Consider the following 15,114-nt stretch of genomic DNA (forward strand, 5'->3'; position numbering starts at 1 on the left):
TGCGTTTACATGCAGTTTAAAAAAAAAAACGATTATATTCGGGTTAAGCTTAGCAAAAAAAATTGAGAATGACTGAATAAAGCCACAGAAGAGCGTACAGAGTAAACATGTGTTATACCTTCTCTTGCGACATCTGTGGTAGTCTTTATTGCCCCATGCACAACATTTGTATTATATTATGACCTCTCAAACAAACTATTCCAGCTGAATCACAAACACATCTAACAATCACAAATAAAATAGACTTCCTCTCTGACTTTCAACACGTTCTTGCAATTTCACACTATAGTTCAAAAACTAAAAATGTATTTAGTTAAGAGGATTTAGGTTTAATTTTTTTTTTCTTCCTGCATTTATCTCTCGTTCACACTCCAGTCTAGTTGGTGGCAGTAATGCACCTTTAAGTTGGTTTGCCAACCGCCAAAAAAAACATAAAGAAGAAAGAAGAAGAAGAAACGCTGTTCGCATAGATCTCTGAACCGAAGCTTACCCCCTTGACTGTTCGCCTAGTGTGACCCTCACCGACTACCGTACTATTACTAGCGAAACGCGTCACTGCGGTGCCAACCCGAGAAGAGTGTTGTGTGTGTCCAGTGTGTAGCATAAAGGAGAAGTGTGTTTGCTTGACTGCAGAAATGAGCAAACACACGTCATATTTCGAGTACACCAGATAACGATACGGCGACGTTTAACCGACGGTATAGCTAGACAACTCTGTCACTAACGTTACGTAGCTACTATTGCTGTCTCACTCCATCATTATGCTGTCGGTGGGAATGGCTCAGTCGTAGCCAAAGTATCCCCTTTAACCTGTGTTTTACTCATAGTTTGTACTGCGTCAGTTAACGTGATGCGTTTCAACGAGAAGGAGCTGGTGTCTCTGAGCCGCCAGCCCTCGGAGATGGCAGCCGAGCTGGGGATGCGAGGACCCAAGAAAGGAGACGGTAACAGGCTTCATTACATACCAATTCAGTTCTTATCACACCTACTTCCGTTTCATGTTATACCTAATATTAGCATCAGCATCCATCAGATATAGTTTATGTTCATGTCATGCATCAGCTGTATACCGTCTCTGTACTGTCTCATATCAGTTCCCTTTTGTTGTTTTACAGTTGTAAAGAAGAGGCTGGTGAAACTCGTCGTTAACTTTCTCTTTTATTTCCGAACTGATGAGGAGGAGGTCAGTTGGGCTACGGTTTTCACCTGCCCGTAGGGCATTTCCATCCATGTATTCATTGTATTTCCTCCTGTTCCTCTTGAGAAAGTGAAACAATGTCATTATTTACTTGTCAGCCAATTGGAGCTTTGCTGCTGGAGCAGTGTCGGGTGGAAAGAGAGGACAGACAGAGCTTTTCTATTGGTGAGTTACACTTTCCATTTCACATTCACATGACTCACCTACACTTTCTTAGCCTGGCTCTGCCCTCCCTGTTGACTGGTTTTAGTTTCAGTTTGTAACATATTACAGTTACCGTTTGTGCTTGTGTATGATTTATTCCTGAGTAATTCTATGTGTTTCTCTTTGTAGCATTTCTGGATGAAGCAGAGAGGAAGTATCTGTTTGAGTGTGACTCAGAAGAGCAGTGTAGGGAGTGGGTAGAGTCGATTATGAAGGCCAGGTAAGACTGACTCTTTTCCATCTTATTACAACAGACACCACGATCATATACACATGTTTGATGACCTGGCGGTAACTGGAAGACAATCAATTGATTACAATTTTGATAATCAGTAATTTCAGTCAATTGTCAAGTAAAAATACCAGAATTTCTCCATTACAAGCTAAAGACTTTGAGTTCTATGGCTGATAACAACACAATACAGTTTAAGGCACTAATCACTGTGCAATTTGTCAGCTTTTTATGTTTTTATTTTAAAGACTAAATTGTTTATGCATGACTCAAAGAGAAGAATGAATGTGACTTTTGTTGCAAAGAAACCTTACAATAGTTGTGGCCTACTTGCTCTATGTCAGCACAACTGATGTATAATAATAATAATATAATGATCAGCTAACGACCACATGAATCACCCTCATGCATATATCATACATCAATGATAGCCTCATTGTACACGCGATCCATAATAATGAAGAAAAATCCAAGTGCATGGCAAAAATAACATATTGTCAATATTTAAGAGAACCCCCAACATTTCGCAAATCATGTTTTTACAGGAGCTCATGTTTTATTAAGAGGCCCCTGGCTCCCCTGTAGTTGGCGCCCTGCTTATTGCATATGGTCATTGAGTAATCTAAATAAAACAAAATGCAGAAGCAGCATGTCTGCATTTTTCCAACTTTACTACACAACTATGGCCATATGAATGAACGGTACAGCAACTGTGTTCTCTACTGAATACTACCTGAATATGGTCACATACCTGCAGCGATAAACAGCTTGGCTGGTCTCAATGTGCAGTGAGAATTTACACCTCATTGTGTCTTCGCCTCCAGTAATAGACTCACATGGGTGAATCCGTCACAAATGAATGATGTAGCTGTTTCCAGAGACACAATGTCAACAATGTGACTTGTGTTGAACAGTTTTTAACTGATTCATCACTACTTGACCTTGTGTTTAAGTATACTTGGGAAAACCATGAATTATATCCCCCCTCGAATGTCAAATTAATTTGTCATCTCATCTCTTGCAGTTACGAGTTCATGAGGAAGAACCTTATATTCTATCGAACTGAAATCCACAGGCTCACTGGCAAGGTAAGACCCGTCATTGCAGCAATCTTGATGCACTAAATGCCACACAGATGGTGCTGGTATCCAACTGTGTTGTACTAGCAAGGATTTAGGTGTGAAGTGTATTTGTGCCATGCTTGACTCACTGAAATGCACAGTATCAGCAATAACAGAAGATAGATGGATAGCTCAGGATAGGAAAATTCAGTAGTTTAGGTTTTATTCAACAAGGTTTTGCTGTTGAGATTTATGCCACTCCATCAAACAAAAGAGAAACGTGAAATTTCTTTTTTGGTGCTCAAAGCATATATTATGTACTTTTAGAAAAACTTAAAAGCAATATGTCTTTTCAGAAAATGTTTCCTGTATGATCCAGAGACCTCAAATAGTTCTCACTGAAAACTGTTCATAGCAAAGTCTGTAAAGAAATATGGTTGTTTAGGTTATCAAATGTAATTTTTGGATGCTGTAAGAGCCGCTAATTAAATTCCAATCACCTACACTGTATTTTGGTGGTGGCAGAAGTCTCAAACTTCTAACCATTTTATTTAAAGGTTGATTTTGCTTTGCCTCTACTTCATTCATCTTCTCCTTTCTCCACAGGACCCCTTGGAGCAGTACGGTATATCAGATGAAACTCGCTTCCAGGTCAACAATGGCCTGCGACTTATGCCTAGAGATACCTCCTCCCTGTAGAGCAGCTACCTGTGTCCAGATGTACTTTATTTTCATTTCAGTCCGCCCTGCATTACCATAAGCACACCAACTTTTTAGATCTTCACTGCTCTGAATGTATTTATTGTTGCCGGGCATTCACACCCATTTCTTTTACCCTCATAGTGTTGTAAAACTTTCTTCTGGCAGTGATAAAGGCAGTAATGTTTCCTTTTTACCACACGGGAATCTCACACCGCCTCAAACCATAGCTCAAAACACTCTGACAAGTCTGATCTCCCCCGCTACAGCCTACACGTAATACCCCCATTCAAAATAAATGGAAAGACCTGCGTTTTTGTAGGACGGCCGACGCAGGCAGACTGAACGCGGCCTTATAGCGGGATATCTAAGGCCATGCAAAGTAATGGAATGATAATGCTGATTATTTCTTTCATTTCAAATCATCACAGGTTACACGGGGCTGTGGAAAAGTGGGCATGCTTAATTTTGGTTTAGGGGACATTACATGCCATTTTCCGACTTTGTCTTGGTTAATTGGTTGTCTGTATAAACGTGTTTTGTACTATGTTTTCTACTGGACTTTTAGACAATGTGATTTTCAGAGCGTCTGATGATGTGCTGTAGAGCTGTGACTTTCTTTCAGGACCGTTTGTAATATGAGCACTATTGGGTTTAACAAGAATCAATCCAGGGCATATGAATACTGATAACTGAGTAAATGTACGCTGCTTGAAGAAGCTTATGATTATTAAATACAGTGCCCAATTAAGAAAATCTTTGGCAGTATTTACTATCCCAATTTAAACTGCATGGGCCCTTTGATTTGCTGAGCTGAGCCACCCATTTCACTAAATTTTTGCTTGTGAGACAGATATTTTTAGCTATCCCATTATGTATTTAGCCCATTTAGACTATTTAGTTTGAAAAACTATATTTTTGCACACTACTTTACTGGATGTTGATTTTTTTTAATTCTAATTCCACTCATTTACTTGAACCTACTGTACCTTTTTCTGTGGCACTTTGAATCAGATTTATTTTAGATAAGCTGTTGGACCAGGCTCTTGACATGATTTATGAATATCACACCAACTTCTTTGACTACAACAGAGTTGCAGCTAATGCTTAGTTGAAACATTGCTCTCATTCCTATTTCACTATTCTGCTACTGGTAGAGTAAGGTCTGGCAATGTGAGACTACTATTCTGCACATTGGTAAGATATTGATCAGGAGTCTAACCACATACAGGATCTGTCATTTAATGTATATATTTCAAACCTTTGCACATGGAATGTGTTTAGTCTGTTTTTACTTCGTTAGATTATATTTGTTTCACTTTTTTCCATTTTTCTTTTAGTAATAAAGCCATTTGAAAGACTGTAAATCGATGCAGTGTGTCTTCTGTTAATTAGAATACATTTCTCAACACCAGAACGTTATTTAATTATTGTGTGTATGTAATCATGGTTTGTCCAACAAAGCGTTCACCCGCTGGCAGGGGCGTAGAACAAAATTCTTGTCCCTGTAGAAAGGCATTCTCTATGGGCCCCTCCCCATTCATTGTAGCATCTTTTTGGGCCCTTCTCACAGTCCCGACACCCCTGCCGGCTGGCAATGATGCTGCGACATAGATTGAATAAGACAGTCACCCTCCGTGATATCTAGTTTATCGTGAAAAACAGAGGCTTTATCACTCTATGCCAGTTCAGATGATCATTTGACAAATCAACTATCAAGATGTGCATACCTGATAACACTCAAATTAAATACAAGAAAAAAAATTACATTTGAAATATATTCATATCTTTTATATAAGTTGACTGAAAATAAGCTATGTTTGATTCGTCAAATGCTATTTTGTTTGACATAATTTCTCTTCATAACCGGTCGGCTGAAAATGTAGGATACTCTGTTGATAACTGACACGTTTCTTTAATGGTTTCCTTAGCAACGCAAAATGTGTGATTCAAAAATAGTGACGTCACATCCTTCCCGTGATGCTTAGCGAACCCAAATTGAACGCTCGGCAAAAGAAAACAATTGTATTTAGCATGCTCTGTTTTAAAGAGTCAAACGCATAAAACAAGACATTTCAACTGGAATTGACACCACTAAGAAAAGCAATTCAACGGCGCGTAACAAGGAGAGTGTATCCGGGAGCGGTAGGTGTTAAAACAGGAGTAGATTGTGGACAAACAATGTTGCTAATTCATTAGCCGGACAGCTAGCGTATTTTACGTTAGGTCTCTTACTTCTGAGCTAGCGTTAGCATTAGCAGAGCTCTGTATGCTGGATTATATAATTATTTGTTTTTGTCTTTTTTTATATAATTTTAGCGTCACGATTACCGATCATCGATAGCCACTACAACTGTATTTTCTAATGGAACCAGCAAGCAAATACCTGCAGTTAGGATGGTTTATACAGGAAACTATGTGCTAGTTCTCACAAAGATAATTACCGGTAACATTAAGTGTTGTTAGCAGAAGACTGAGCCCACCCGCAGCTGATTACTTGCACTGTAATTAATGTCATTGTCATTTGCGAACAGATTTGCCCCTAGTTAGCTAGTTTTAGGGGGTTTTAAATTAAGGTACTAGAGTTTAACACTTGATTGTTTCTCTTTGTAATCGGATTGATCGATGTCTTATGCTATGCCATTATATCTCTAGGAATGCTTCCTGAAGGTGACTGTTAGTTTGTCTTTTCATTATTATCCAGTTAAATGTGATGTCAAGTGAATTACTCTTATTTTCTTTACCGAATAGCAAATGAAATAACGTTACATGGCGGGATCGAAGGGATACTTTTTATTGTTGTTTTTTTTTTTTTCAGTCAGCCTTTATAAGTCAATTTAGTAGTAAGTAACTCATTTATTTTGCCATGCCAAAACATATAACGTTAATGCTACACTGCAGTATTGCTGAAAACAATTAGTCTGTTAATCGAATCTACAGAAAACTCAATGTTGATAATCAATTCAATCCATTCAAGGTTTGTCATTGTGCACTACTAGATTGCACAACGAAATGTTTTTGCCATTCATTTATTGAAGAAAAAAAAAAAGTAGATCAAGATTGATGGATTGAAAAAAATCTTTAGTTGAAACCCCTAAACTGTGACATTATATCTTTTGCTCAACAGTCATGTATGCGCACAATAGGCTTAGTTGTCAGTGTCAAAAGGACTGACCAGAAGTCAGCAAGTCATAGCTATGAGTGTACCGGTGTCAGTTCACTAACCTGTCATCTGAGATGTGCATTCAGGAAACTGTTATATGATGTTATAAATGTGTTGATGATCAGTCTTAATCTGTTTTCAGGCATCATGGATCAGGACTACGAGTGCAGGCTGCTCAGACAGATCAACATTCAAAATGAGAATGCAAGCCCTGTAGTAAGTAAATAATACGCACACTTGTATATTAAGGAGTTGTGTTTTCTTTGTAACAAATAGTTCCTAAAAAAATTAACCTAAATTGCCTCATCTATTCAGGGCTTACAGTGTTGACTAGTATCACTGGTGTGTTTAGGTCATTAGCTCTACGATAGCATGATGATAACCCCTCCCAAAGAGGATTGTTAACTAGCAAAGGACTCAAGATGGGCTGAGATGGTGTTACTCTCCATGTGTTGGAAGAATAAACGGTTTAACAGGCCAGTCTCTTTCTTTTGACGATGTCGCTAGTGTTGAGTGAAAACAAGACCTCCCCGGCCAAATGACTGTGTTTTGTGAATGATGCCTCCTGTTGTTACCACCTCAGACAAAAGTACCATCTGCCACCTAAATGATATTTCTGCTTTGTTACCAAGTTTCCACATCACTGTCCAAGGTCTGTTTGTGTTTGGCCTCCAGTCAGAAAAGGCTTTCTCCTCTCCCCACTTGTGTAGAAAGCGTTAGGAGCGGTGCGAGCGCTGACACCCACCAGCTCCCCCCTGTCCTCCCCTAGCAAGCATGGTGATCGCTTTATTCCCTCCCGGGCTGGAGCCAACTGGAGTGTCAACTTCCACCGCATCAATGTGAGTCCGCTGCAATCCACCCAGGACTCCGCTGTGTTCTCAAGATCTAAGTGTTGATATTAGTTTATGAAGAAAAAAACCCAAACCGTTTTTTCTTTTGCTTGCCTGTAATTACCTCCCATGAATGTTTATGTATTCCACTTTCTGATGTAGGAAATTGAAAAGTCGCACAATCAAAACAGAAAAACCAAAGATGGCACAACAGACAGCAACAAAGGTAATCAATCCACCTTTATGTCCTGAGACTAGGCATGGGACAAGTTAATATAATAATAGATCATGATACAGTGTCTTGCCAGTTATTATTGGTACCCTTGCACCAATATGGAATATTGTGCTCTGCTTCTGAGGCACAGGTGCATCCTTCCTTTACTGCAGACAGTTGAATAATTTTATGACATGCATGTTGCTGGATGTTACAAAGACAATGACCAAAAGTGCATTATAATGCAGGAATAAGTACAGTATGTGGTGGATTTATGTTTTAGAAAAGATTTTTCACCATTTTTAGGGTGTATTTTTCTCTCTTCAGTTTCATTGCTGTGATGTATTAAAGACTACTTGTGCGGAAACTACAGTCGCATTCATTTTTATTGAACATTACTTGTTTGGTCTATACAATGTCAGCAAATTGCAAAAAGATATGCCTGTCTCAAGTTGATGCCTTCAAATGTGTTGTTTTGTACAACTAACAGTCCAAAGCCCAAAGATATTAAATTTACTGTCATAAAACAATAAGAAATCTAGAAAATATTCACATTTGAGAAGCTGCTACCTTTTGAATATTTTTTATTTATTTTTTGCCATTTTTGCTTAAAATGACTAAGTGATTATCAAAATTGCAGATTAATTTTCAGCTCTAGAGATGACTGCCTTTCTGTATATCGTGCATTGCAGAATTACCTTGATTATGAAAATGATCCTGATAGTAATATAACCCTGAGTTATCCTTTGGCTGTAATAGCTGGTGTGAGTCGGATCCCTTTGTCAGATCATTTCTGCAGGTATCTCTGTCTGCTCCAGTCAAAGTTGATCATTTTGACCTTCTCTTGTTTACTAAGCCTGGACAGGCTAATGGAAACTGGAGATAAGGATGAAACAAAGCTTTGTGAAAAATTCCCCCTGATCTTCACAGATGTGAGAGAGAGAGAGAGCTAAAATTGCGGAGGGAGCACAGTGTTTGAACTTAATCATTTGGACAGCCTGGTCTGATTTCCCCTCTGTCTCTCCCTCTGCCTTCAGCGGATGGTCTGGCTTACTCAGCCCTGCTGAAGAACGAGCTGCTAGGAGCGGGCATCGAGAAAGTCCAGGACCCCCAGTCAGAGGACCGCCGTCTGCAGCCATCCACTCCTGCCAAGAGAAGCCTTTTTAGTGTAAAAACATGTCTATAACTTTCAATGCATCGGTTTCATGGGGAGTTTTTCCTTCATCAGTAATCCTCTCTTTGTGTTTTGTAGTATTCTGTAAGTGCTAAGAGGGCTCTGCCAGAAGAGGATGGAAACACGGTCTCTCCATATTCTCTGTCACCTGTCAGTAGCAACAGGTAGTGTGTTTTCCTTGTCATTCCTCAAATGTCATCTCCTCCTCCATTTTGGAGAAGTAGCGTCGTATTCCTTAACTAAATTGAGTTGTGCATTGCAGCCAGAAACTGCTGCGGTCGCCAAGGAAACCTACCCGCAAAATATCCAAAATTCCTTTCAAAGTCCTGGATGCGCCAGAGCTTCAGGACGACTTCTACCTCAACCTAGTGGACTGGTCCTCTCTGAACGTGCTCAGTGTTGGACTGGGTACCTGTGTCTACCTGTGGAGTGCCTGCACCAGCCAGGTGTGTGCGTGTGGGATCGGTTAACACCCGCGTACCGCACATGTTTACTAAAAGAGTATTAGGATGTCATTGAACTGCCTCTTGGACGTCATGTTAATCTGTGTTTTTGTCTTTTTAGGTGACACGCCTATGTGACCTTTCTGTAGAAGGAGATTCTGTAACATCAGTGGGCTGGTCCGAGAGGGTGAGTTTCACTGTCATCTATTATCTTTTTTTCAAATTGTTGTCAGGGTTACATAACAATATATACAACATTCAACATCTAAAATACGATTGTGGTAGAACCTGCACAGCAAAACTCTATTCACTTTTTTTTTTTTACTGATCAAGCAAAGAGTTGGTGACAAAAGGACTCGGATTGACCCGGCAAAGATCAGTCATGGAAAAGGAAAATTTAGTTTTGGTGTGCAGGCTGTGTTTCAAATGCCTGTATTTTTTGTTGTTGTTGTAAATGCTGTTTTGAAGTCATTACAGACCCTTGGCATATCAGTGTGATATTCAGAGTGTGTTGTCTACTTTTAGGGTAACCTGGTGGCGGTGGGGACTCATAAAGGCTATGTACAGATCTGGGATGCAGCAGCAGGGAAGAAGCTCTCCGTACTAGAAGGACACACAGCCAGAGTGGGTGAGTGGATTGGCCGGAGAGATGGAGGCGGAGACAGTCGCAGGAGTAAAATATTACAACCGTTTGTTCATTTTCACACACAGTTGTTTATCAACATCTCTCATTCGCGGTCGGCGAATCCTCTTTCCCTTTCGATTTCATTCTTCGCTGCCAGGTGCGTTGGCATGGAACGCGGACCAGCTGTCGTCTGGGAGCCGCGATCGCGTGATCCTGCAGAGGGACATCAGAGCCCCGCCTCTCCAGTCGGAGCGCCGTCTCCAAGGACACAGACAGGAAGTCTGCGGGCTCAAGTGGAGCACAGACCACCAGCTGCTAGCCTCGGGTGGAAATGACAACAAGGTATGTGTCTGTGAGCTACACGTCAGCATCAGGACCACGTTTTTTCATACAACGTCCCGTTTCTCGACCTCCTCTCCCCTCGTTTCAACCTGTCTGTAGTTGCTTGTGTGGAACCACTCGAGCGTCCTCCCGGTGCAGCAGTACACAGAGCACTTGGCTGCAGTGAAGGCCATCGCCTGGTCTCCCCACCAGCACGGCCTGCTGGCCTCTGGAGGCGGCACCGCCGACCGCTGCATCCGCTTCTGGAACACTCTGACCGGGCAGCCCTTACAGTGCACAGACACCGGCTCTCAGGTCTGCAACCTGGCCTGGTCCAAGCACACCAATGAACTGGTGAGTCACTGGAAGTTTTGCTAGTCATGCATACAGCATGTTATACGTTATGTTTTCATAGTAAAGTTGCTACCGTATTGGTCCGAATATAAGACTATAATATAGACTTTCCTAGAAAAAAAGTCTGAAAAAGTGGGGTCGTCTTATAATCGGGGTCTAGACTTTCAGCTGTTCAAGTCGCAGAGCGTAAGGGATGTCACCTGTTTCAACAGTCAATAGAGAAGTCAGATATAAACTATAGAAATAAAATGATCCATAATCCATTTTATTTTAATGTTACAAACATCTAGTCGAAAAAGCAGTGAGAGAGATTCGCTGACTCATCACTAGAAGTGTAACTGTGGCAGGCATCTCACTATCACTAACGTTATCCACATTCAGACATAGACGAAACAAATGATGTATCCAGCTACAAAAAGCCTGGAAGTCTGAAGTGGAACGGAAGTACAACGAGGCGTTGTCACGGAGATGGTATACTGTCTAAAAATGCAAACAGCCAGAGAAAATATTACCGTGGTCCTCAAAGCGGCCGCCTCCAAGGGATTGATAGGAGGGTGTGTGATTACGTGACAGAAAAAATGGAATGATGGGATGCCCATTACAGATCTTCAGCTGAAGGCCTTGGAAATATTTACCATTGATTTAAATGTGGCACTTTCATCAAAGATATTGAAAATATTATTGTATTTAAAAGATGTTCAAAACAACAGCCCACCTTGATTTATTCAGTGTGTTTTTATTAGAATTATTTTTCAAATAAAATTATTTTCTTTATGAAAACATTATTTGGCTTTTATAGTATTTATTACTTTTATATGTATTTTTCCAAAAATGAGTCTTGAAAAAAGGGGGGGGGGTCGTCTTATATTCGGACCACTGCGGTCTTTGCACACTGTAGTAACTGAACTAAGTCAAGGTGACTCCTGGATATAAGATACATCATGTCAATGACACAATTCTAGTGTTGTTGAAAGGTCGACTGAAGAAAACTGTTTACCCTGCTTCCAACCTTTGAGCTAAGCTAAAAGCATCTCTCTGTAATATAAGCAGAGTTATGGCATTTGTAATGATTTTATTTGACAGTATGCAGGCAGTATATGTCCCAAACGAACAATGTTCTTCGTCTGAGGCAAATATGTGAAAAGCACTGTTTGTTTTCTGCAGGTCAGCACACATGGCTATTCCCAGAACCAGATCCTGGTGTGGAAGTATCCCTCTCTCACTCAAGTGGCCAAACTTACCGGACATTCCTACAGAGTACTCTACCTGGTCAGTGTGTACTTATATCTGTCTGTCTGTCCCAAAAGTGAAGCAACAAACTAGGTGCTAAAAACATTGCTGGGAAATGAATATACGACACAATCTAATAAACAAAATATGTGCACTCACTGAAACCTTTTAATTAAAATTGAGAAATGTGCCGATGAAGTATTATAATTCTCCTTTTTGTTTATTTCTGCAAATCAAGGAAATAGAATCAACTCTGACAAACAAAATGTCGGGATGTTGTTCCGGAAGTGAAATTATGAAGTGTCCCACGCAAGAAGGGAACTAAAACAAAAAGAAATACCCCTGATTACTTTGATGTTCTACTGTTATGATGCTGTATATTCAGTGTATGATAATGAGTTCATGTGCAGGCCATGTCCCCTGACGGAGAAGCCATTGTGACTGGAGCTGGAGATGAAACACTTCGCTTCTGGAACGTCTTTAGCAAGATGAGATCCACTAAGGTATCCTCGCTACTTCTCACTTTACGTCTAAGATCAGTCCCTCCAATAAAACGTATATTTATACGGGGGGGGGGGCGGCGCATTTTTTCAAATACGCTGCACTTTCGCTGCATAAATTGCCGATTTCCGTGAAAAATATGCGGGGCTTGCATGATTTCATAATCCCCGCATTTTCGTTGCAAAAAAGTCACATATATCTTAGCAGAAAGTTGAAAAATGTTGTTTACTTCACACAAGAGCAGCCATTTTCCCCTGTTGCCATGGGAACGTTATGAAGTGACGTAATTACGCGACGTGAACATCTAAAAAAAAAATCGAAAAGCTGCAAACCCCGCGATGAAGCCACGATGAAACTGCAGTTTTTGCAAGTTCCCGCAATTTCATCGCATAAAATTGCATAAATATCCCGCATATTCCATTTTTTTAAGAAAACGTGCCGCATAATCAAGGATTTTTGCCCGCACCAATCACAAAAAAAACTCGTTTTTCTTTGTTCCCTCCTCTGTCTTTCACTTTTTGGATTCCCCCGTGGTCTTTGTCTTACCTCTTTCTCTTGTCTCCCTCCCTCTTTACCTTTTAGGAATCTGTGTCAGTGCTGAACCTCTTCACCAGGATCCGGTAGTAAGCAAGCCTCTGTACTATGATGGAATAAAGCCAGGAAGGGAATTCATCTTTGCATGTATCAAGCTGTAAATGGGCCCTTTCTTTGAGTTTTCACCACAGTAGTCTACAGAGGGCCCCCCCCCTTCGATTGCCCTTATTTGTTTAGCCTATTTGTAGCTGGAGGTGGGAGAGAGCTGGAGAGTGTTGAGGGCAGAGGACACACACACACACACACACACACACACACACACACACGCACGCACGTACGTACAGTATTCCACTTCCTCCTGAACGATGGAGCCACGGCCTCCTCCATCAGACCAGTGATCTCTGAAGAGGAGGAGAGTTTTGGGGTCGCTTCCCTCCCCACGTGATTATGTTTTGTTTACAGACTGACGTGCTTACCTGCCAAAATTTGAGTTTGTCGTTTTTGATTGTCTTATTTATTTTATTTAGGTTTCTTTTGTTTTAAAAACAAAAACAAAATCATTTTTAACATATATTCCTACTAGTGTGTTTCAAATGCTGGTAGATTTTTTCCTTTTTATGTGTGTAACTGCAGTTTCTGGTCTGATCTGTGGAGTGTGTTTGGATTTGTTCAGGTTTGCAGAAAAATCCAAGCTTGTCTTTTTGTATTTTACTGAGGAACAATAATGTTTCATTTACACTGATAACCGATTAGATAATTCTATGCCATTTCGAGAACTGTTGATTATTAACGAGGATTGGACGAATGGACCAGGACCTTTTTTTTTTAATCTTGCATTAAGTTAATTTTAGTCTAGTAATAATATTAAGCAGTATTGGCTCATTGTTTTATAATCTCTCTTGCTATGGCATACAGCAAATCTAGCACTGTAGAACGGTCGCTTACAAAAGTAGTTCACATGAAAGCAAGAAGATTTAATGTGACTTGTGTAGATGCTTTTCACTCATCTTGTTTTCCGACTTTCCTGAATGGAAGATCAGGCAAGGAAAGTTCATATGAACACACTTTGGCTTATCAGCGTAGTTTGTAACAGCAACGAAAGCACACGGTAAAACATGTGGGTAAATGAGAGGGAAATGCTGTTCTGTGCAGAGCTCCTGCTTTGTGCTGTGTCTTAGATATTCAAGCTCAGGGCACGTTGTCTTTTGCTACTTCAGACCATTTCTGTGTTGAGCATTCAGTTATACTTTTTGTTTTTATCTGGGGGAAAAAAACATGTCATCTGCAATTTGTTTTCTCCCAGTTTTGATTATTTCCCCCCTGTTTGAATGTTTTGAGTCAACTAGCGCGTCACATTTAAACAAATGCTATTTATTTGTGTTGTGAAGAAAAGTTCTTGTACAGAAATGGCTTGTTTGTTTACTAATGTTATTTGAGGGAGGTTGATGGGCTAGACTTTATTTCTTTTAATGCCACTTCAAAATCAAGACATTGCTGCCAACTTGAATTACAAAAAGAATGTTAAAAAGAAAAATATTTCTGTACTGAGAGATAATCAACAAATAAATGATCATATCTTGTACCTCAGGTCGTCGCTGTTTTACTGTCCCATACCTCGACAGTATACATCTATAAAATCAGTCTGCCACTGTGACGTAAAAGGTGTGAAATCATTGTAATATGATGCTCTAGTTCAGTCAAGATCAGATCAATTAATTGATCTATAGAAACGTGTAGGCAAAGCCTTATATAGCTTATGACTCATAGAGTCATAGAGCTCCGAAACACATGAATGAGCTGCACTGGATGACCTGCTCCTTCTTTACCATTAACATGGGCATTGTAGTTTTTCTTAATTCAGTTTGGCGTAAATATTCTTTAGAGAACCGAATGTGTATTTCTCCACAGGCGGAAATAGTAACTGTTGTAAATGTTAGCTAAAAGATAAAGTGCCCAGCCGTTTTTAGTTTAGAAAGGAAACTACACACTTGTGACCTGTTTTTAATGATTTACATCTTCAGAAGGAGAAAAGCGTGCCACACAGGGTAGGAATGTCAAAAAAGTAAATAAGAATAAAAAAAATAAACACAATATTGCCTACACTAGTCCTTTAAAGGAGCAGTGTGTAGGATTTATGTGGATCTATTGGCAGGATTGGTATAAAATATTCATAATGTTCATTTAAGTATATAATCCCCTGAAACTAAGAGTCGTTTTCATTAGCTTAGGATGAGCCCTTCATATAGGGAGCAGGTCCTCTTCCTCGGAGTCCGCCATGTTACAGTTCCACCGCCATGTTTCTACAGTTGCCCAGAACGGAGAGAGGGCCTT

General features: G+C 40.1%; 2 protein-coding genes across 2 annotated transcripts; both read left to right on the plus strand.

Moving 5' to 3' along the window:
• The first annotated feature begins 500 nt into the window (after positions 1-500).
• plekhj1 (pleckstrin homology domain containing, family J member 1) lies at positions 501-4,761 on the plus strand. Its single transcript, XM_078263734.1, has 6 exons — positions 501-944; positions 1,116-1,183; positions 1,297-1,363; positions 1,532-1,622; positions 2,659-2,722; positions 3,302-4,761. The coding sequence occupies exons 1-6, from the start codon at positions 851-853 to the stop codon at positions 3,392-3,394; spliced, it is 477 nt and encodes a 158-aa protein (XP_078119860.1). The 5' UTR covers positions 501-850; the 3' UTR covers positions 3,395-4,761.
• Positions 4,762-5,376: 615 nt separating this feature from the next.
• LOC144526568 (fizzy-related protein homolog) lies at positions 5,377-14,365 on the plus strand. Its single transcript, XM_078264120.1, has 14 exons — positions 5,377-5,539; positions 6,700-6,773; positions 7,268-7,396; positions 7,550-7,613; positions 8,639-8,769; positions 8,854-8,939; positions 9,038-9,221; positions 9,340-9,405; positions 9,744-9,846; positions 10,001-10,185; positions 10,285-10,518; positions 11,683-11,787; positions 12,159-12,251; positions 12,832-14,365. The coding sequence occupies exons 2-14, from the start codon at positions 6,705-6,707 to the stop codon at positions 12,871-12,873; spliced, it is 1,491 nt and encodes a 496-aa protein (XP_078120246.1). The 5' UTR covers positions 5,377-5,539; positions 6,700-6,704; the 3' UTR covers positions 12,874-14,365.
• The last annotated feature ends 749 nt before the right edge of the window (positions 14,366-15,114 follow it).

Source organism: Sander vitreus, chromosome 12 (assembly GCF_031162955.1).
Source record: "Sander vitreus isolate 19-12246 chromosome 12, sanVit1, whole genome shotgun sequence".
Lineage (NCBI taxonomy): Eukaryota > Metazoa > Chordata > Actinopteri > Perciformes > Percidae > Sander > Sander vitreus.